The sequence below is a fragment of the Triturus cristatus genome, chromosome 8 (assembly GCF_964204655.1).
Source record: "Triturus cristatus chromosome 8, aTriCri1.1, whole genome shotgun sequence".
In the NCBI taxonomy this organism is placed as follows: Eukaryota; Metazoa; Chordata; class Amphibia; order Caudata; family Salamandridae; genus Triturus; species Triturus cristatus.
This window is the reverse complement of record NC_140591.1, coordinates 866310717-866333624: the sequence shown is the minus strand read 5'-3', so window position 1 is coordinate 866333624 and position 22908 is coordinate 866310717. Positions and strand designations below refer to the sequence as shown.

The 22908-nt window shown below is 44.8% G+C and overlaps 1 protein-coding gene across 2 annotated transcripts in view; it reads right to left on the bottom strand.

The window, feature by feature from the left end:
- Nucleotides 1-22908, bottom strand: part of SENP7 (SUMO specific peptidase 7) — a 991910-nt gene that overhangs the window by 550546 nt on the left and 418456 nt on the right. For both annotated transcript variants that reach the window (XM_085622390.1, XM_085622391.1), the window contains exon 11: nucleotides 2131-2310. In XM_085622390.1, the coding sequence (XP_085478516.1) occupies nucleotides 2131-2310 (180 nt within the window). The remainder of the gene's footprint in view (nucleotides 1-2130; nucleotides 2311-22908) is intronic.

Sequence of the window (22908 nt, the reverse complement as noted above, 5' to 3'; positions counted from 1 at the left end):
GGATATGACTAGCTTTAATCATTGATTTTATGTTAGTTGGTATACTATCTGGATTTTTAAAATAATGTCCTAGACCAATTTTACTTAAAGCATTTTTAACATAACAGAGCCAGGGAATAGACGATACATTGTCTAAACCTAAACAATCCCTTATAATCGCTCTGGTGAGTATTAACTCTTCTTATGAATACACTTTTCCACATAAAATCAGAGGCGCGATTTTAACTCTATCTTCGACAAAATCCAGTCCCAGCTCAGCGTGGCAAACTTTTGTAGGAGAGCTAATGGGAACCATCAGCAATCTTTTTATGAATTTATTTTCCAAAATTTGCAATTGACTGGTTTTTTTTACTTCCCCACACTCCAGCCCCATATGTTGTAACTGAGTGACATTTTAATTTATATAAGGTTAGAATTTCTGCCACTGGCTTATGACCCAATTTGGACGCAAAGCGAAACAGACCCTCTATAATTCTACTGGTCTGTTGGGCCCTAGTCACAATCGAATTGTCCCAATTTAATTTATTGCTAAAAACATTCCCTAGATATGTGAAAGAAGGAACCTTTACAATGTTTATTCCGTTTACCACAAATTTCCTCGTTTTTGTGTTTTTCGGGCCACAGACCATAATGAAAGACTTATTAAAATTAACCTTAAGATCCAATTTCGTCATTAAATCAGTAAAAGCGATCAAGGCTTTTTGAAGGCTACTGGCCGTCAAAGTCATCAATACGGTATTATCCGCATATGATAGCATGGGAACCGGATTTCCTCCTACTGTAGGATAATCCAAGTGCTGCTCTATTAGGAATCATCAATTGACATGGAAATTACTATTTCGCTCACCCTCACCGCCTCCCGCACTATCAGTCTTGTTCTCTTGAGGGTGGCTGCTGCAAGTCACTAAGCTTCTGTGTTACCCAACCAACCCCTCCTACCATTTTACTGTGGTTAACGTATATGTATGAACACTTGCTTGTTGTAAGGGCTTCCTTTAATCTCTTTGTTAGAGCTAAAACCATATATTTCACATTGTGAATTTCTCTCCTCAATAAATCGTCCTTGGTCTCAAAGCGATATAGGCACCCTTAACTGTTTCTCAACTCGTTTCTGTCCCTTCAATACTTTCCTTTAATGCCAATACACTAACTCTATTTGTGCATATAACGTGGTATCAGAGAGTTATCCTTTGCCTCAAGATTCTGTGTTGCTTAAGTTTTTCGGGGTATGCTTCGATGGAATCTTACTGCTGGGAGTTACTTTTCAGAAAGTCCTATTCTTTCTGCAAAAAACCAAGTAATTTGGGAAGATGTGAGCACATTAGTCTTCACTTCAGTAGAAGGTAGTTGCAGATCCAGGACTTTGGTTGACCTTGAATAACCATGACGAAAGGCACTGCCTCATCTGTAGAAGCACTGTGAGGGACACCAACAGTGTGTCTAGCCCACTGGCCTTTTGTATGTTGATGTAGACCATATACTCCTTCCCATTACACTCGCAGCACAATTTGAATTCGCTGCCTGAACTTAGACACCAGAGGCCCACCTTGTAGGGATACGTCACAGACATCTGTTTGCGAAAATCCCATCAAGGTTTAAAGCTAGTGGTTTTAAGAGGTGACATCTCTTTTGCACACTGAAAAATGCAAAGAGAAGAACTTGGCAACTGACGAGAAAAAGAGGAGCTAGCGCCAGATCCACTTCAGGAGTCATGGAAAAAAAGGAACTGATGTCCAAGTGCATGGGTGGCACTTATATGCGGTTCCTGTGTCATTTATATGTGATTCCTATATCACTTTTGAGTCGATGCAGAGAGGCACAACACAACCTACTGGCACACAGGAGCAATACTGAGAAAAATCTCCAGATCCAGGAAACTGGGGGCATTCACAATGTGTGGAATCTATGATTGGTAGTATCCGTCAGAGAGAAGAGTTACAATTGCTATAATTTTTCTCATTTGACAAACATGTAAGACTGCTTGCATACACTATTTTGACAGCCCAAGGACCTTTTTATAACTTACTTATACAATTACGATAGGTGAGATTACTCTGTACATAGCCAAACAAAAATATAACATTTAAATGTAATGATCCATTTGCATGAAAGATAGTCTCTTCTTCTTACCAGGTGGGCTTGAAACAGGACATTGTAATTGTTTCTGGACTTCTGGTACATAATCTTTCGCCATCCACAGAAAAATAAAACCACTACTCGTCACTGGCATTTCACTAATATTGGTCCACAGACCACATTTCCTTAGATGACAGCAATCAATGCATAAAGTTAATGTGTTAGATATGGCCTCTGCAAAGAAAATGTGGAGATAGATTAGCATCAAATAACTGCATTCATAAAAAAGGATGCAAAGAACATACAAGTGTAGTACACATATATTTCTATCAAAGTAAAATATATAAGGCCATTATACCGCTCTTCGCATAAGGAAGGCTTTATGATATTATGTCTGGAAAATAGAGGTCTCTATTGCATTTATTTACTAGTTTATTTTCTGAGAACGAATCTAGGTTTCTAACCACAGCATAAACATGTTGACCTAGTACCAGTAATGTCAAAGGAGTTTGGAAATATTAGTGGGAGGTTGGTGATCAGAAATAGGATAGAGTTTGGGGTGCAAATATGTTGCTGTTTTGACCCTTACAAGTTAAGTGAATGAGGGCAATATCCAGCCAATGATGTCCTTCTGTAGCTAAGGAAATATTCATACAAAACATGTTATGCACTCATCAACAATTGCTACAAAAAACAAATATTCTTTGCTATGGCAAATTAGTCTCTCAAAAATGTTGACCCCTCTCAACCCCACAATTTAAATTAGCACAAGGGTTATAGAATGAAATGGATAGTATAGCATCAATCAACCAATGATCATGTGTAATATAACAACTGAACCAACATTGTGGACATTACTCACAATACAAAACAACTCTGAAGTAATTTATACAATACTTACAAGTATGAGACGTCTTATATATCCACTTTGAATTACTCAACAAACCACCTCCATTATTTACCTGGTTAATAGACTACGTTATGACACAAGGGGTATGACATTACAAATACAAAAATCACTCCAACACAATAAACCAACACAAACTTGACATCTAAAGACAAAATGGCAAAACATATTCAGTATACTCCCAGAAATTACCCTTGTCCAGAAATATGGAAAATGCAACAGTTTAAGGCATACTCTTTTCAGCTCAGGTCAACAGTTACCTTTTTATAGATCCATTTAGCATCAAAAGCTCACCAAGATATCATGCTGGCATTCAAATAAACACAAGGCGCTTGAATGGTCTGTGACTTCATCATTACCAGAAACTATTCAGAGAACTACAATGTATTTTTGGAATCAAAGAAGATAATTCGATTCAAATTGTAATTTTGAGTCCTTGGGCCTCTTGAACCTTACTAATAAAAACATTCCACTATTTCTCTATAATCGTAAAAATAAAAGCTTTGGAACTATAACATTAAACTGAAACCTGGATGCCCGCAGTTCATCACACAGTGGGTGGGCCTGAGTTAAACATGAGAAAATGTCTCCTAATAAGTAATACTTTACTTCCTACAATGCAGTAAAACCAGAAAATAATAAGACTCTGGTGATATGTTTGTTGACTAAGAAGACATTCCCCTGGAGCCTGATTGACAGAATGCAAAGCTTTTATGAAATTTAATAAACATACCAACTGTAAGTAGGTAGCATTACTTATTATACTTTCCATTGTTTTAATGAACTCCTCTATTGTGTAGTTTATTTATATATTCTACATATTTATATAGGAATGACCTAGCCAACTGGACAGTGTAGAACTTCACATAATACAAAAAGATACAAGAAACAAGGTTAAACATATATACTATCCTACTACAAAAGGTAAATTAGTTCACTAGCTGTACTACAAATGAGTGATACTATTTCTAATGTGTAATCTGAGAGGGTATGTGACTGTATCCGTGTGTGAGAGGGTGTGTGAGTGACTGTATGGGTGTATAAGTAGGTATGTGAGTAGCTGTGTGTGAGTGAGTGGGAGTGACTATGTTGCTGAGTGAGTGGCTGTACGAGTGACTGTATGAGTAAGTGTATGGGTATCTGAATAACTTTATGAGTGAGTGACTGGGAGTGTAAGTGGCTGTATGGGTGAGAGAGTGAGTGGCTGTATGAGTGACTGTATGGGTGCGAGTGGGTGACTGAACGATTGTATGAGTGGCAGACTGGGTGTGTAAGTGGCTGTATGGGTGAGTGAGTGGCTTTTTCAGTGACTTTGGTTAAGTGAGTTAGTGTGTGAATGGTTGTATTGGAGACTGAGTGTCTATGTGAATGACTGCATGGGTGAGTGAGCAGATATGAGAGTACTTGTATGGATGTGTGAATGGGTATGTAAGTGGTTGTGTGAGGTTGTATGGGTGACTGAGTGGCTGTGTTGAGAGGGTGTGTGAATGGGTGTATGAAAGGCCGTATAGGTAAATAAGTCTGTGTGTGAGTAGCTGTATGGGTGAGTGTATGGCTGTGTGAGGGTGAGTGACAGGTTGTATGAGTGGCTGTACGGGTGAGTGAGTGGGCGATGAGTGGTTCTATGTAAGCGTGAATGGGTGTGTGAGTCCTGGTAGGGGTCTGTGAATGGGTATACGAGAGGTTCTATGGGGTGTGAGTGGGTGTGTAAGTGGTTCTGTGGATGACATCAAGAGTGATGTCACTGACCATGTTATGAGTGATATAATATGTGAGGTCATAAGCAGCGCATTGCGGGGGCATAAGTTACTGGTAGCTCAGGTAACTAGAACAGCTGAATTTCTATGGTTTTGTACAAGTGAAATCTGAGCCTAACTACAACGTTCCTATAACCTTTGTTTTTTCCAGTGAATTTTCATGGTATTTAACTAGTTGTAGCATTTGCAGAGTGGTGGAGAAAGGGGGCGAGGCCTCCGACCTGCTCAAAGCAATCCCGCTGTGTGGAACTTACTGAAGGCAACAGGAGAGGTTACTGGCCTCCAACGATTATCAGCATCCAAGAGGACTTCATGCCCCAAATAGTAGTGCCTTGGAAGGTGCGGCGCCGCCCCCCTAACCCGAGCAGATTTCAGCCTCATAGACCCTAATCCCCAGGGCCTGGACTATTTCTAATAAGAGAGGGGGGCTCCACGGCCCCCTTCCCTGGGCCAATTTCTGCACCGGGGCTCCATCTCTCGGCGCCTGGCTTTTTATGCCCCAAATTCTAAACCAGAGAAGGGGGCCTCGCGGCCCTCTCTCGCCAGGCCGATTTTGAACCCGGGACCCCATCCTCAAATGACAGAAGAGGGCACAGAGTTTGAAGAGAGTTGGAGAAATGGGGCAAGCCTCCAACCAGCTCACAGCAATCCTGCTGTGTGGAACTTACTGGAGGTAACAGGAGGGGTTATTGGCCCCCAATGACCCCCAGCATCCAAGAGGTCTTCATACCCCAACTAGTAGTGCTCCAGGAGGTACGTTAGAAGAGTGGAGAAAGGGGGCCTTTGACGACCTCTCAGCACTTCAGGACTTCATTCCCAAACCAGGAGGCGCGTTTGTAGAGTTTTGTAGAAAGGGGACGGGGCCTCTGGCGACTTTCCAGCCAGCATCTTTAAAAAAATCTTTTATTAGAGGAGGGGGCTGCGTGGCCCCCCTTCTCCAGGACCAGGCCTTTTTGGAATGGGGTAGGGGGGAGAGCATTCCTCGGGCCCGCCCTATTTCTAATAAGGCTAATTTCCGCCCGTGTACCCCATATCCCTTAGGGTCTGGCCTATTTCTTATAAGGGAGGGGGCTGCGTGGCCACCTCCCTGCATGATTTTGGCCCCGGGGACCCCATCTCCTGTCAGCTGGCTATTTATGTCCCAAATTCTAAACTAGGGAGGGGGGGGCACACAGCTTCCTCTCCACAGGCCGATTTCGGCCCCGGGACCCCATTCCCTGGGGACCAGCTTTTCTCAAATGGTGGAAGGGGGCTGAGCAGCTCCCCACCACAGGCTGATTTCAGCCCCAGGGACCCTATTCCCCGTGCCCCGGCCATGTCTTCTGGGTGCCCCCAGGGCACCCAGTCTCCACTGGGACCGTGAGAGAAGCCTGAAGGTCCCCATGGCCCCTGCCAACTCCCTGCATCCTAGGCATCCATAGCTAGCGTTGCTTTCAGACATAGGGTGTCTCAAAGCAATTTTCCTCCACTTCCAGCAAGCAAGAGCATTTTGAATGCTCTCGCGTGCTGAAAGCAGAGAATTGCTTTGGCTTGGTGGAAAAGGTAAAGATCCCGCCAAGCCACAGCAAATAGTCATGTCCCGGGGGTGGGCACCCTGGGACATAGCAGGAGCCAGCCCTGAGAGATAGGGGTCCCCAGTGCCATTATTGGCTTCAGGAGTGGGGCCCTGTGTCTACCATCCTTTGTTGTACGAGGGCCTGCCCAGGCGAGGTGTTGGTCCCCCTGGGGGGAGGGTCCGTGATGCCCCCCATTTTAAAATTAAACAGACCCGGGCAGGTGGTGGATCCTGGGGCAGAGCGGGTGCGAGGCACCCCAATTTAATTAGTATTAGTCCTGGGGAGATGGAGGTCCCTGGGAATGCGGGGTATGCCGTACGGGCCTCCCCCACTTTAATTTCATAAATAGCTCCAGGAAGGGGGCAGTCCTGCATATTTAAAATAATTGCCTTGGGTAGGTGGTGGTCCCCGGGGCTTTAATAAAGCCTGGGAGGGGGGGCCCCATCCGCCCCTTCCCTTTATATTTATAATTCCTGCATGTCCTGGGATTTGGCCCACCTGGGATTCCTTACAAAGATGCGCAGGAGCCTGCACCTTTTTGCTTTTTTCTCCAATATTGCCACTAATCCGTGAATTCTCCTGCGAATTTGCATCAAAAAACCAAATAAAATGCCTTTAACCCCCAGCAGGGTCCCTCTGGGACTCAACACTAGTTCTAGGGTTCACAGAGTCCTACCTTGCCCCCCTTTGTTTCTTTTTTACGTTGTTTGTGGGACTCAGTTCAAGCAGAGTCCCAAGATGGCTGCCAATACTTTCTGGTTGAAGTGTTGGCAGCCAATCAGATTTCAAGATGGAGACTGTTGGATCAGAGGAGGAGCCACGTCCCTATATATACAAATTTGCTTTCTGGTTAATATCTCTGAAACTATTGAACAGGTTTACACCAAATCACAATAAAGCACGAGCTGCGTACCAAGATCTAGTTTCCTGCCAAACTTAGTGCCATTTCGTCCAGCGGTTCGGGCTGTAGTCGTGTCTATGGTAATTAACATGGGGAAACACATTTTGACCCCTGTGTTTTTTTTCCTCAGCCTCTGCTTGACGAACCACTCTGAAACTTTTCAGACAGCTGCTGACATACCGGGCAAATCTTAGGGAAAACTTAATGAAGATTCATAAACCAGCGCCAAAGATATAGGCAACTGAAAATCACCTTTTTGATAGAAACTCCATCCTAAAAAACAAGTTACTTACCTTCGGTAACGCTTTTTCTGGTGGATACAGTATCTGCCTGTGGATTCCTCACCTTATGAATATCCCCGGCGCCAGCACTCCGCGGAAACTTTTTCCCAGCTCTCCATGCCGACGAGGTTGTCACAATGCTATGGCTCCGCACACAGCTCCGCATGACATCACTGGAACCATAAGAGGGCCACGTTGGCGTGATGACGTCAGTTCCACCCATTTTTTCCATGCCACCGAGGCAAAACAAGCGGACCGATCATATAGACAATGCATACATAGTACACAGTATTCACACAAATACACACAGTGTAAAGTGAGAAAGGAAAGCAAAAGAAAGCAAGCATTTCCTATAAGCCTACACAAAGGTAAACAGGCAATACACAATTACAATATGAAACAACATATTAACGAATACCTCTTTTAAGGTATAAAAGGGTGGACAACGGATAGGCGGGTGGGTCAGTGAGGAATCCACAGGCAGATACTGTATCCACCAGAAAAAGCGTTATCGAAGGTAAGTAAATTGTTCTTCTAATGGATACATCTGCCGGTGGATTCCTCACCTTATGAATAGAATCCCACAACAGTCCCACTCCCGGAGGAGGGTGTCCACCCTTCTATACCAAAAAGTCCTGCAAAACAGAGTGCACAAAATGGCCGTCACACCTCACTTTGGAATCTAAGCAGTAATGCTTCGCGAAAGTGTGAAGGGAGGCCCAAGTTGCGGCCTTACAGATGTCCAGCACAGGAACACCTCTAGACAAGGCATAAGTAGATGATTTAACCCTGGTGGAATGAGCTCTAATGCCTTCAGGAGGCTCCTTACCAGCCAGAGTGTAGCAGATCTTGATGCACAAGATGATCCACCTGGATAGAGTGTGCTTGTGCACCGCCTTGCCCTTCATGCGTCCAACGTAGCCCACAAAGAGCTGATTGTCCAATCGTAGGTCCTTCAATCTATCCAGATAGAAACTAACCGCCCTCTTAGGATCCAAGCGGTGCAGCCGCTCTTGCTCCTTGGAAGGGTGAGGGGGGAAGACAAAGTAGGGAGGGTAATGGACTGCCCTAGATGGAAGGGAGTTACCACCTTAGGCAGAAAAGCAGCCCTGGTCCTGAGAACCATCCTTTCAGCATGAATAGTTAGAAACGGAGGCTTAGAACTCAAAGCCTGAAGTTCACTCACCCTCCTGGCTGAGGTGATAGCCACAAGGAAGACCGTTTTGAATGACAGCATTCTCAAGAGACAACTCTGCATAGGTTCGAATGGGGAACCCATTAAGAAAGTTAAAACTAGATTTAAATCCCACTGGGCATAATGGAGTAGGCGGAAACATATTAGTAAGGCCCATAATAAACCTTAAAACAACAAGAGATTTGAAGAGCGACGGCTGATCAGGCAAACAAAGAAATGCAGATAAAGTCGAAAAATTAACAGTAGCCACAGCACAACCCTGCTGGGCAAAATGCAGCGAAAAACAAAGAACATCAGAAAGATGAGCCTTTAAGGGATCAATAGACCTCTCTCCACACCATTTAACAAATTTTGACCACCTGTAGGAGTAAATGGATTTAGTGGAGTGTGGCCTGGCCGATAAGATAACATCCACCACGTCAGGAGAATGAGAGAAAGAACTCAGGTTGCCCCGTTCAATCTCCAGGCATGAAGGTGCAGGCTCTGGAGGTGGGGTGAAGAACCTGCCTCTGCGACTGCGAGAGGAGGTCTACCCTAAGAGGGAGACAGAGCGGAGAGTGCGATGAGAGGTGAAGCAGATCTGTGAACAACACCCTTCTTGGCCAATCCGGGGCGATCAATATGACTTGGGCCCCGTCTTGGCAAATCTTCCTCAGAACCCGAGGAATCAAGGGTATGGGAGGAAATGCGTAAAGGAGTTGCAAGCTCCAACTCAACTGAAATGCATCCCCCAAAGCCCCCTGCATCGGAAACTGGAGACTGCATAATGACGAGCAATGTGCGTTCTCGATAGTGGCAAACAGGTACACCCGAGGAGTCCCCCACGTCTGGAAGATGTGTCAAACTACCTCCGGATGAAGCCTCCACTTGTGGTCGGCGGAGAACTGCCGACTGAGACTGTCCGCACGCACATTTAGCACCCCAGCCAGATGATTAACCATCAAGCAAATCCGATGGTCCGGAGCCCAGGACCAAAGCCGCAACGCCTCACTGCAGAGACGGTACGACCCTACTCCTCCCTGCTTGTTGACATACCATATCGCGGTAGTGTTGTCCGTCAGGACTGGAACCAACTAACCGCGAAGGGAAGGGAGAAAGGCCTTGAGTGCCAAACGTATCGCCCGCAATTCCAGAAGATTGATATGAGACAATCTTTCCTCTGGAGACCAAAGACCCTTGATCTCAAGATCCCCCAGATGAGCACCCCACCCTAGGGTAGAGGCATCCGTTATCACTGTGGCCACCGATGGAGGAAGATGAAAAGGCTTTCCTTGAGACAGATTGCCCTCCACACTCCACCAAGACAGATCCATTGCAGCTTCTCTGGAGATCCTGACAGACTCCCTGAGATCTCCGTTGTGCTGATACCGCTGCCTGCGGAGGCACCACTGGAGAGCCCTCATGAGCCAGCGTGCATGGTTGACCAACAGAATGCAGGAGGCGACCAGCCCGAGCGGGCGTAGGACCTTCAGGACTGGAACAACCGCTCCATTGTGGAATAAAGGGATCATTTCCTGAATGTCGAGAATGCTTTGCGGAGGAGGAAAAGCTCGACACAGTGGTATCCAGTACCGCCCCTATGAACAGGTTGCACTGAGAGAGCACCAGGTGAGACGTGGGCACATTTATCGAAAAACCCAATCTGAACAACAGCTGAGTTGTTAACTGCAGAGGACGACGCATAATCTCTGGCGACTCTGCCTTCAGAAGCAAGTCGTCCAGGTAGGGGAAAACCGGGATCCCCGACCTCCTGAGATGGGCAGCCACCACCTCCATCACCTTGGTGAAGACTTGTGGTGCAGTAGTAATACCAAATGGAAGGACCGCAAACTGGTAATGTTGCGAACCATCCGTAAACCGGAAATACTTCCTGTGCGACTTCAGGAATGGGATGTGAAAACATGCATCCTACAAGTCGATGGACACCATCCAGTCCTCTTGTTGCAGCGCCTGAAGAACCTGCGCTAGGGAGAGCATCTTGAACCTCTCCTGCTTGAGAACCAGATTCAAAATTCTGAGATCCAGGATGGGTCGTAACCTGCCATCCTTTTTGGGAATCAGGAAATACCGGGAGTAGCATCCCTGACCCCTTTCCTGCTCCAGAACCACCTCTATCGCACCTTTTTATAACAGGACAAGAACCTCCTTCTGAAGAAGTAAATAATCCTCCGTGCAAAACCCTTGGCAAGGAGCGTAAGGAGGAGGGAATTCCCTGAAGGGAAGGGCGTACCCATTTTCTACCAGACCTAAAACCCAAAAGGTCCGAAGTGACCAATTTCCAATCCCGTAGAAAATGGGTAAGCCGACCCCCCACAGGACCTGCATGACCCAGGATGGCGGATCTAGGACTGCATTCCTGCATTACCAGGAGGGGTTGGGGAGGTGGAGGAGGAGGAGGAAGAAGGCTGACGACACGCTCCACGAAGGCGACCTCTGCCCTTACCCCTGTAGGACTTGTACAGGGGGTTTTGTTGCTGCTGCTGCGGCTGACGGGAAACACGAAAGGAAGATTTCCCAAAGCCACGGTATCTTCTATAGCCATAACCCCTTGCCTGAGACTGTAGACCCAAGGATTTTGCTGTGGCCTTACTGTCCTTGAACCTTTGCAAAGCAGAGTCAGCTATTTCTCCAAAAAGCCTAGATCCGTCAAAGGGAAGTTCTAGAAGGGCAGCCTGTACATCAGGTGAGAACCCAGAAGACCTCAGCCATGCATGTCTTCTAGTAGCAATGGATGAGCCCATCACCCTGGCCACCGAATCTGCCGTGTCTAGGACAGACTGTATGACTTGGCGAGCAGCAGCCTGAGAGTCTGCCAGAACCTCACTCAAATTACCCCGGTCTTCCTCAGATAATTTTTGAAGAAGCTGCTTGGCAGAGTCCATAAGGGCATGAATGTATCTACCAAACAAACAGGTAGCGTTGGTGGATTTCAAAGCCATACTCGCTGACGAGAAGACCTTCTTTGCAGATTGTTCAAGCTTCTTGGAATCTCTCTCAGCAGGAGCTTGCAAAAGGCACCCATAGACTGCTTTGAACATGAAGCCTGCACCACCAAACTCTCAGGCGAAGGATGAGAAGAAAGGAACACAGGATCTCCTGGGGCAGGCCTGTACCTTCTGGACACAGATCTTGAAACCGCAGGAGCAGAAAGAGGATTGCGCCAAACCTCAAGGATCGGCTCCGTCAGGGCATCATTGAAAGGCAAGAGTGGTTCAACCACAGAGGACGGAGAATGAAGCACCTCTGTAAGCAAATTAGGCTTGTACTCAGCCATAGGGAGCTGCAGATCCAAGAGGATGCTACAGTTTACACACACAAAACCATAGAGATTTAGCAGTTATAGTTATCTCAAGTAACTATAACTCATGCCCTAAGGTAACTATAGCTTGCGCTCCCCACCATGCACAGTTGCTCATCATTAATTTCACTGCAAATGTTGCAGTGATCTTATCAATGATGTCATGAAAGATGTCATGAGTAATTTAATACATAGGGTAATTAGCAGTGCATGGTGAGGGCACAAGTTATAGTTACCTGGTGGGATGCATTATAGTTACTTGAGATAACTAGAACTGCTTAATTTCTATGGTTCTGTGTGTGTACAACCTCAGCCCAACAAGAATGTCCCTCTAACCTTTATTTTTTAGTGAATTTCTATGTTTTTTTAAATTCTATTTCCTAACTGTAACGTCCCTGTAACCTTTGTTTTTTCAGCAAATTTCTATGTTGTTTAATGTTATTTCCTAACTATAACGTCTCTGTACCTGGATGGAACTGGTTGTGTGGGTCTGTAAGTGGTGTGTGAGTGGCTGTATGTGTGTGTGTGTGAGTGGGTGTGTGAGTGCCTCTATGGGTCAGTGAGTGGATCTCTGGGTCTCTTAGATGGTGTGAGTGAGTGGCTGTATGAGTGTGTAAGTGGGTATATGACTGATTTTCTGGGTCACTGAGTGGGTGTGTGGCCTACGGTATGGCTGTTTGAGCGTTTTTCTGGGCCTCTGAGTGGGTTTGTGAGTGACTGGGTGTGTGAGTGGTTGTGTGAGTGGTTGTGTCAGCGTGTGTGTGTCAGTGGGTGAGTGCATGTATTACTGGCTGTGTAGGTTTGTGAGTGGGAGTTGTGGTTTTATGAGTCTCTGAGTGGGTGTGAGTGGCTGTACATGTGTTAGTGTGTGTGAGTGGGTGGTTAGGTGGGTATGTAAGCAGGTGTGTGAATGCCTGTGTGGGTCCGTGAGTGGTTCTCTGAGTGGGTGTGAGAGTGCTAAAGTGATTAGCAAAACAAGAAATGCCTTCCTATGGAAACTCTGACCTAACATACTATTCAGTGGCAATCACCACTATGTTATAGATTTACATACATGTACCAACAGTTACAAATAATGCAATGGCAGTGAAAATAAACATGGCCCTACTGCACATTATATAGAGTAATTCATCAAATAATGCACATTCATACATTTATTACTACACACCAAAGCTCAAATCCCATGTTCTTATCACACCACATTGGACTGGCCTTGAAACATCATTCTTGAAATATTCACTGATTTACACTATGGCCCTACAGCCTATGCAATGAGACTGTGCTCTTGTCCTAATTAAATAGCTATGTTTACAACTACTTTACCTCTGTTGGGGGGGAATAATGATGTAATGATACCCCCCTCCCCAAGAATTAAACATAGCATATAGCACTCAAATGGCCTCTATATGTGCTTCATACCATCCTGTTCTGTCATGTGCAATAGGCATAAACTAAGGTATTTAACAAGGTCCACGAAAGTAGGTGTTAAAGCGATGTATTGAATTAAGATTACTCTGAATATGATAAAGCTTTGTTTTATGATGTCAGGTGCACTGCACTGTTGTAATCTCAAGGAATTTGACCCTTGCACTGTAGTGTAGTTCCTATATCCCTGATAGGCTCTGCGCATTGGAATAACATACACTATAGATTTGACATAGGACTAAGGTCAGTATGTCTCAATCGAGTATATTAAACTTAATTACTTGTGTGTGCCAGCTAACTCAGAGGTCACTAGAAACTTCTTGAATATCCAAGAAGGGATTAGTCTCTGACAACCGCATAAACTTGACAACTTTGTTTCCCTTTAGAATCGGAACAGTCTCAGAATCGTGGAAACAATAGATAACAGTTTCACTCAGTCAATCGTGCATGCTTCGTTTCTACAGAGTTGCACAGAATAGAGAGACGGGCGTTTCAATAAAAGGGTTTATTGAACAGTCTTATTTCTTATGCAAGAGATGAATTGCTACAATCGTAAGACAGACTGCGAGGTACAATATGTATGAGGTTAGCAGTAAGATAAAATAATACTTCAATATCATGGTTTGTAGCTATGACATATTAATCAAAATACATACATAAATAACATAATGCTAAAATGTGATACTCATTTGATGTTTCTAAATTGTTCTACCCCAGTGTACCTAACCTAGGTGCAGTACGAAGTTCGAAGTAGGTGCTGTTTCTAAAGTATAGTTGGCTATATTTTAGCTTAGCCAAGAGTTGCAAAAAGTTTCTCTAAGTTCTAGTCAGCTCCATACCGGAGAATGAGAGAGGTTGGAATCTCTTTTCTGGACTCGATAGTCTAACCCCCCACAAGGGAAGTCAGAGAGCACTGGAGATGGATTCTCTGTGAGGAGGATGGCAGCGTCAGGTCAGTGCATCAGGCTGGAACTCGATCTCCTTCCGAACTTGCCGTGGCAAACCGCGTAGTCTGGGTTGGATAGACTCCTCCGGGAACCGCAATTTGCCAGGGCAAGTGCTGGTATATTTATACCTTGAAGGTGTCTAGGAATGCCAGTATTGACGTAAAAGTCGGGCATAGGAACGTCATGAATAAACCACTAAGGAATATATGTTCATGCATACTTAATGAGTTCTTGGAGAAATCAATATTCAAGCTGAGGGAAATTCCTAAAGGCTTAAGTGTCTGGTTTTCCAAGAATTCGTTGTGACGTGGATGGACGGATGTAGGTTGCCATGCCTGTATTTGGTTTGTACGGACAATGTCTAAATAAGGGCCGGATTTCGATGTCCAAATAAGGGTAATGTGAATTGTACCTATACGAGGGCATAAATCGGGAAACCTATATACGCAATCTAAATCTGCACACAACAGCACTGTAGTAATAAATGTGTGAATGGGTCTTTATTAGTACCATTGGTCTAAATAATGTTTTACTGGTCCTTGGCATGGTATAAACATATTTAAGCAGTTTATGTCCTTAGTTTTTGCATACGAAACCTTGGGGGCATATTCCACAGCAATCAACAATTAGAAAGCGAGAATAACAAGCTAGATGCAGCCAGCTTACGCCTAGGTAAACAGATTGCCCATCCCCTCTTAGACAGTTTTGGGCTGGATTCAGTAGGAAATCATGAGAGACTAGTGTGATTAAGATGCATGCCGGATTGTGCTTCTAGCAACCCAGCATACATCTCTAGTGAACAGTGTTAGACCTGGCACCATTGGCGTGGGTCTCCCTTCCATTTTCTGCTGTTGCCTCCTGTATTTTTGCTATATGTTTTGCTGGTCTTGATGCTTTGGGCACTGTGCCACTGCTATTCAGTGCCATAGTGCAAGTGCTCCCTATTGTAAAGGGTTGTAATGAATTAGTGACTCCACGATTGGCTATTTGATTTACTTGTCAGACCCTAGTACAATGCACCATGTGTGCCCAGGGCCTGTATATCAAATGCTGCTGGTGGGCTTGCAGCACTGATTATGCCACCCACAAAAGCAGCTTGTAAAATGTGACTCAGGCCTGCCATTGCAGAGCCTGTGTGCAGCCTGGGCTGCCAGGTCGACATGGCAAGTGCACCCACTGGCCAGTCCCTAAACCTTCCCTTCTCTACATGTTAGTCACCCCTAAGGTAGGCCCAAGGTACCCCCATGGGCAGGGTGCATTGTATGTAAAAGGTAGGACATGCCCTGATGTGTGTGGCATGTCCTGATAGTGAATTACAGCCAATTTCGTTTTTCGTTTTTCACTATTGCAAGGCTACTTGTTCCCATAGGCCAGAATTGGCAGTCTGATTATAATTAGGGCTCCTGGTTTTATGGTATTTTTTTTTTTTGACATTTACGTCTGTATTTATCCATATTTAATTTATCAATTTTATCTGTATTTATCCATATTTATTATGGGTTTTGTGAACAAAATAACACTGTAACTGGTATATTTCCGCATTTATTTAACCAATAAATGCTTGAATGCCTGCCAGGTTTCAGTGATATGAACACTTGCCGAAGATAAATGAATGCACTTATATGAAAATATGCACATTTCAGCATCAGCCTTGTGCATATCTACTGCTGTTTAAGCCTTTTTACTAAAATATCTTTCTTTTTTAAACCCCTTACCTATCAATGCACACATTCATTGGCTGGGCAGTCATGTCAAAGTGTATTTAGAATCACTCAAAAAGCACTCAATTTCCGTTTTTATCCACATTTAAAAATAAATGCTGACAAGAAAATAAAAGGTTTTCTGTCTGTATTTATATGTCAAAATCAGTAAAAACGGAAAACAAGGAGCCTTAATTATAATCCTAACTGACTCCGGGAACTAGGTAGAAATTCGAGTTTAGTATGCCTGAACTCAGAATGATAAAATACATCTTTTAGTGAAGTTGGTTTTAGCATTCTGTGTTTGAAAATACCTCTTTTAGAAAGTAGGTATTTTCTTGCCTAACCATCCAAGCCTACCTCTGCTAGGTTGTGTATTCCATGTCTGGTTTGTGAGTGACAGGGGCTGGAGTGGCTCCAGGAGACAGGGTGAGTCAGCACAAGGCTGAATAGACCTATCTGCATGAGGAGTGGTGGGATGAGTAGCACCTGGGCCTGAATAGGGCTGTGTCTGCCTTTCACTTCTGGGAATCAAGACGACCCTTTGTCAAGGAGAAGAACCAAGAAAGCTGAAGGAGGAGACTGCCCCTGTGCTGTGCTGTTGGGGTTGGCCTGCAGTGCTTACTTTATTTGCCAAGGAAAGGAGAAAAGGAACTTTGTGTGTTCTTTTGCAATCTTGAAGAAGAATCTCCAAGGGCTTGAACTGGGCTTGCCTGCTGCCTGAAGTCTCAAAGATACAAGAATTCACCACCAACTCCCCTGAATTCCCTTACTGTGGCATTCTGCCTGCAGAGAGGTGCCTACTGTTGTTTGGGCCCTCTGAGAAGACTGCGAGTCGCTGGGAGCTGGAAGAGCGACACAACGAGGAGAAGTGTGTTGCCGCCACAGCAGTTGCCGTCACATCGCCGAAGCATGCCGCCGCTGCAGCTGTTCGCCGTCCCACCAGAGAAGCGTGTCGCAGTGCCTGTCACAGCTCAGAAGTTACCGAGTTCGCTGCACGGCAGTCGGGCGTGCACGCATTGCATCCGACGTTGTTGCATCGCATTGAGACACCATTTTCTTGCATCGCACCGGATCGTCGCATTGCATCGAGGCGCCATCTTGTCGCATCGCACCGGATCACAGTAAGAAACCAACGCATCACCTCCTCTCTGGTAAGGAACCGACGCATCAACTCCCCCGAAGCAAGGAACCGACGCATCACCTTCCCTGCGACCCTTTTGCTTGTATTGCGTGACGCATCCAAGGTACTTTGAGAGTAAAGTGCCGCATTTACCATCTACATTGAACTAAGTTATTTCTACCATTTTAAAGTCTATTTTTTATTACCGTGTTGTGGATTTTTGTTGTTTGGCCTTGTGTTAAGTCTAGTAAAGATTACTTATTTTTTCTAAACTGGTGTGGTGTCCATTTGTAGTGTTTTCAGTGTATTACTGTATGTGTTCACAAATGCTTTACACACTGCCTCTGAGATGAGCCTGTGTGCTCGTGCCAAGCTACCAAGGGGGTGAGCAGGGGTTATTTTAGAAGTGTACCCCCTTACCCTGACTAGAAGCAATGGTCCCTATTTGGTCAAAGGTACCTACCTCTGCCAACTAGAGACCCCCAGTTCTTACAGGCAGATATACACCAAACTGCACCAACACTGCCTTTCTCCTGATAGAGTGTGCCTGCACCCCATTTACACTCCGATAACTGATAATGCCAAGGAAGACACTGCTTGTCCAGCATCCCTGACTCCTGACATATAGGTAACTCCAGTTCTCCAGAGACTGTATTTTTCTTAAATTCAAATAAATAATTGCTGTGATCAGGTGGGAATCCCCAGTAATTTAAAACAGCAATAAACAGTGTTAAAATGGCCAAAAACCTAAACAAAACTGATTGTTTAGCATCACATTCCCCTCATTTGAAATTACCCAACTTCAGCCAATGAGGTAAATGTGTTGAGTACTCCACCTTCCCCAGAAGCAATTGATGCTCCGATTTCCCAGCCCCAGGTTGATTTACATAACCATACAGGTAGCGAGCCTCTGACAGAGGAAGAAGATAGGTTGCCTGTGAATTTATAAAAGATACAAACACTGAATATTTGCTTCTCCAGAATTGGATAGTTCATAGATTTACACACTTGAATTAGGAGTAGTGGGAAGCAAAGGTAAGCAGGTTCACCTTTAATGTAGGAGATTATGGCAGGACTGCTTACAAAAAGAAGAGTATGCTATGCTATTCAATTCCAGACTGTGTGTTTGGTGAAAGTGTGCTTGTTCTTGCATTTCACTGTGTGCAGATGTCTGGGAGAGACATCCTGCACAGAGTGTTGCAGCCACTGACAAACTTCTGGAGGAGAGCACAGTCACTTTACTCCTTAGAGAGTGTTTTGCTTTGTTGCAGCGGAATGTTATGCAGGCTGTTAGCCAACATGCAATACTTTATTTTGACTAGAAATGGCCTAATCCTAGGCATCTGAAGGAAAAGAAGAGTTGGCCCCAAGTCCTCAAGCCTTTGGTCTTGCCCAAATAAAATTTGAAACATCTGCAAAAATCCATTGAGTGTAGTACTTTTTCTGCTGATATATAAGGATTAGTAAAGAAAGAAGAAAGCACAACAGATTTATTTACGCTCAAGTCCTAAGACACTTTTTAAATGATTTGAATTAGTTTGCATTGTGACTTTGTTCTTGATGAAACGTAGATACAGCTCATTGATTGTGAATGCCTGCAGTTCCCCCATTCACCTGGCTAATGTCGGGGCCAAGAGGAGTGGTACTTCCAGGAAAGATTGTTCAAGTATAATTATATGTGTAGGCTCAAAATGGAGATACCTCAGCTGCCGGAGGATCATGTTCAGCACCCTCAGTATTTGAGAACTTCGAACGGGTGGGAAGGCTTGCAAGGAATATGTTACTTACCCTGTAAACTTACTATGCTACGAAAGGAATGAGTTATTTACCCTGCAAGCATCTGTTCATAACTTGTAGTGCTGTAGATTCACATGCTCTGGATACTCCTGGCATTTAGTGTTGAGCTTGGACATTGCAAGTTTTTGTTCAAAGCACTCTCTTTAAATCACAATGTCTCCTGTGACTCCTCCTTTAGTCAGGAATGGGCAAGGTCTCCAACTGCATTGTTAGACTGTTTTTCCACACAGTGGATGACTGAAAGTATAGAGTGGCTAGTAGCGAGAATGCGGTGACCATGCAAATAGTGTATAAAAGCAAAGGTAACAGTTATTATTACAGAGATGTGCAAAAAAAGATACTGACTCCAGAAAGAGGGTTGGTGTATGTGAATCTACAGCACTACAAGCTACGAACAGATGTTTACAGGGTAATTAACGCATTCTGGTCGTAGCATGTGTGGCTGTAGATACACATTCTCTGAAAAGACCTCAAAGCAGTAATCCCCTAAAACGAATGATGCAAATGTTTGAAATACAGTTCTTAATACTGTTTGGCCAACTTTAGCCTGTGGAGGGGTGAGGATATCCACAGAGTAGTGCTTAGTAAAAGTGTGTTGAGTGGCAATGTAGCTTCGTTGTGAATGTCAGTTATGGGATTATTGCCTTAAAATGCCTTGGTTGCCTCCTTCTTCCTAGCAGAATGTGGCCTGAGTGGACAGAACCATCTTCGTTTTAAGATAGCATGTTTGGATACATTTGATGATCCATTTAGCTATGCCTGCTTTTGATTTAGGGTGGCTTTTACATGGTTTACCAAAATCTACAAAAAGTGAGTTTTGTGAAAAGGTCTGGTTCTGTTAGTCCAGAACATTTAGGCTCTTTTGTCATTTAGAGCGCAAAGAGCTCCTTCAGCCACAGAGTCTGGAAGAGGGAAAAAGACTGGTAGTTTAATTCATTGATTAAGGTGGAAAGGAAAAATCACTTTGGGAAGGCATTTAAGGTCAGTTCTCAAAACAACCCTATCCGCATCAACCTGGATAAAAGGTTCTTGCCAAATGAGGGCTTCCATCTCACGTATGCTGCTTAGCGATATAATGGCTATAAGGAATGCTACTTTCTAGGAAAGAAATTGCAAAGGAACAGCTCAAATGGGGAACCCATGAGTCTAGTGAGTACTATACTGAGGTTCTATGAAAGAGGGGCAGGTGGCACCCTAGGCGAAATTACTCTTTTAAGTCCTTCCATAAAGGCTTTAATGACAGGAATTTTGAAAAGAAAAGAATGTTGTCTACTTTGCAAGTATGGGACAATGGTTGCAAGATGGATGCATGTGGAAGTATATGCTAAACCATATTTCTGTAGGTAGAGCAAACAATGGTTTGTACCAAAGGTTTAAGAGAGTCTAGATTGCTAAAGTAGTGGACAAATCTCTTCGCTTTGCTGTGTAACAAGCCCTAGTAATAGGTCTACAAGATTCCTTTAAAATATCCATACTTTCTTGCATAAGGCTTAGGTAACCAAACTCTAAGACCCTGGGAACCCAGAGGCAACGCTTTTGGCAGTTTGCGTTTTGATGAGTGACAAATAAGTCTATTTGCAGAAGCCCCATTGATAAAAGTAGGGAAATAGGACATGTAGGTGGAGTTCCCTGCTGAGCAGGCCTGCAAAGTCGACATTTACTCCTCAGAGGTATTACGCTAGGAGGTGTACCTGATGGTGAATTGCTCAACGCCACATCATCGGGGCCTGTGCTGAGAGCCCCACTATTTCTGCAGATAATCCATGGCAGTCATGTTGCCAGTTTGATGAGTACCACCTTGCCACAAATGTTCTGTAAGAAGGCTTTGAGGGCTAGGTAGATGGCGAGAAGGTCAAGGTAGCGGATGTGAAACCCATGCTGCTGGGGTCACCAGAGACCCTGAACTGCCATGGAATGGAGTCGCACCCTCCAGCTAGAGAAGGAGGCGCCCGTAGTGATGGTTACTTGCGGAATGGGGTTCGCAAAGAGCCTGTCATTGAGAAAATTGTTGCTGTTCCACCACTGCAGGGAGTGATAGTACTGTCCCTCATCAACACTATTTATTTTAGAGGATCCTTTGCTTGTGACCACTGTGTCAAGATACACTCCTGCAATGAACACACGTGTGATTTGGCATGGGGAACTATGGCTGTGCAAGAAGGCATCTTTCCTACGACAGGCATCACAGTTTTGACTGGAAAAAGTGATTTGGCTGAAAAAGAGACGGTCGCTGCTGGAAGGCTAGCACGCTTTGTGGGTTGGGGTAAGGCTTACCAGTGACTGCATCTAGAACGATGCCCGTGAAAGGCTGAACATGTAGAGGCTGGAGGTAGAACTTGGTGACGTTTATTGAAAACACAAGCTGTGATGGATGTTGCTGGAACCTTGGGTGCATGCTAGGCATTGCTGCCTGCCCTAGCTTTTGATCAGCCACTCGTCTAGATAAGGGAAGACGTGTATCTCGCCTCATTAACTGGGGATGGGGGGTACCATTGCTAGACCTTTTGTGAATACCCTTGGAGCTGTGGGAACCTTCAAGGGTAGCTCCTTGAACTTGTAAGGGTTGTCCACTTACCATGAAGCGAAGGTAGAAACGATGAGCTAGATGAATCGGTATGTGAAAGTAAACATCTTTTCGATCCAGAGCAGTCATAGCACCCTGAAGAGAGGTCATATTGAAATATTCTAATAGAATGTATCTTATACCTGGCCAGTGCTTGAGTGGTGGTCTTAAGAGAGGTTTCCTTTTCAGCCAATTAAAAAATGAAGGAAGTACACCCCTTTGCCCTTGTAATGGAAGTATACCGCCTCTATGACCCTTTTTGTAGGGCTGCTTGTACTTCCTCTTGGAGAAGATGAAGGTGCTTTTATGCTTAGGGGTGTGCCCGGGGTGGAATGTTTGTTGGGGTTAGAAGGAATTCTAGGCAATACCCCTGTTCAATAATGTTTAAAACCCAGCAATCCGAGGTGGTTTCTTCCCAACGGCATAGAAACCACTGTAGTCTTCCCCCAACAGGTATGGTGTTATGAGGAGGTAATGCGTGCTAAGTCAGTGCTTTGTGGCAGGGGCTTCCTTATTGGGAGTACCTCTACCCTTGCCTCTTATTGAGTTGCCCCCTGTATCTCAAACACACAAAATGTGATGGAAGGAGTGCTTGCAGTAAGTCTAACCACTGGCAATCGCTTGGGGTATTATTCCAACCCATTGTTTTCTTGCCCACCATGCCACTTTAGTTTAGACCCAGCCATATGCAAATCAGTCTTGACCCTGCTCCGATCAGAACAGTCAAGCCCGAGTTGCCAGGCCAGGTTCTCCCTGAAATGAAACAAATGAAACAAAACCTAAAACCAATTTTGCCCCAAGAGGTCAACTGCCGCTGCTCAATCTCCACGCAAGAAGCAAAGAGTTGACCAGTTCGGGTGGAGTACCCTCCCCTGCTGCTGCGAAAGAAGATCCTCCCGAAGGGGCAGCCTGTTCGGAGGATCAATGCTCATGTTCAGAAGCTCAGGACACCACTCTTTGTTCCCAGTCTGGAGCCATAAGGATGACTGGGGCCCAGCTGTTCCTGATCTTCTTGAGAACTCTGCGCAGGAGTGGTATGAGCAGAAAGGCATACAGGTGGCCTGAGCTCCACTCAACATGAAAAGCATCTCCAAGCGCAAGCCGCCTTTGAAAGACCAGATCGCAAAACTGATGACATTGCACGTTTTCGGAAAAGTGAACAGAACTAGAGAAGACTCTCCCCACTGCTGAAAGAGACCTGGTGCCACCTCCGGATTGAGACGCTGTTTGTTATCCGCTAGACAGCGTTGGCTGAATTTGTCCGCCCTGGCCTTCAGGGAATCTGCCAAGTGTTAAACCATCAGGTATATTCTCTGCTTTTCTAGCTATGTCCAGAGACGCAGGGCCTCTTGACAAATAATCCATGACGCCACCCTGCCCTG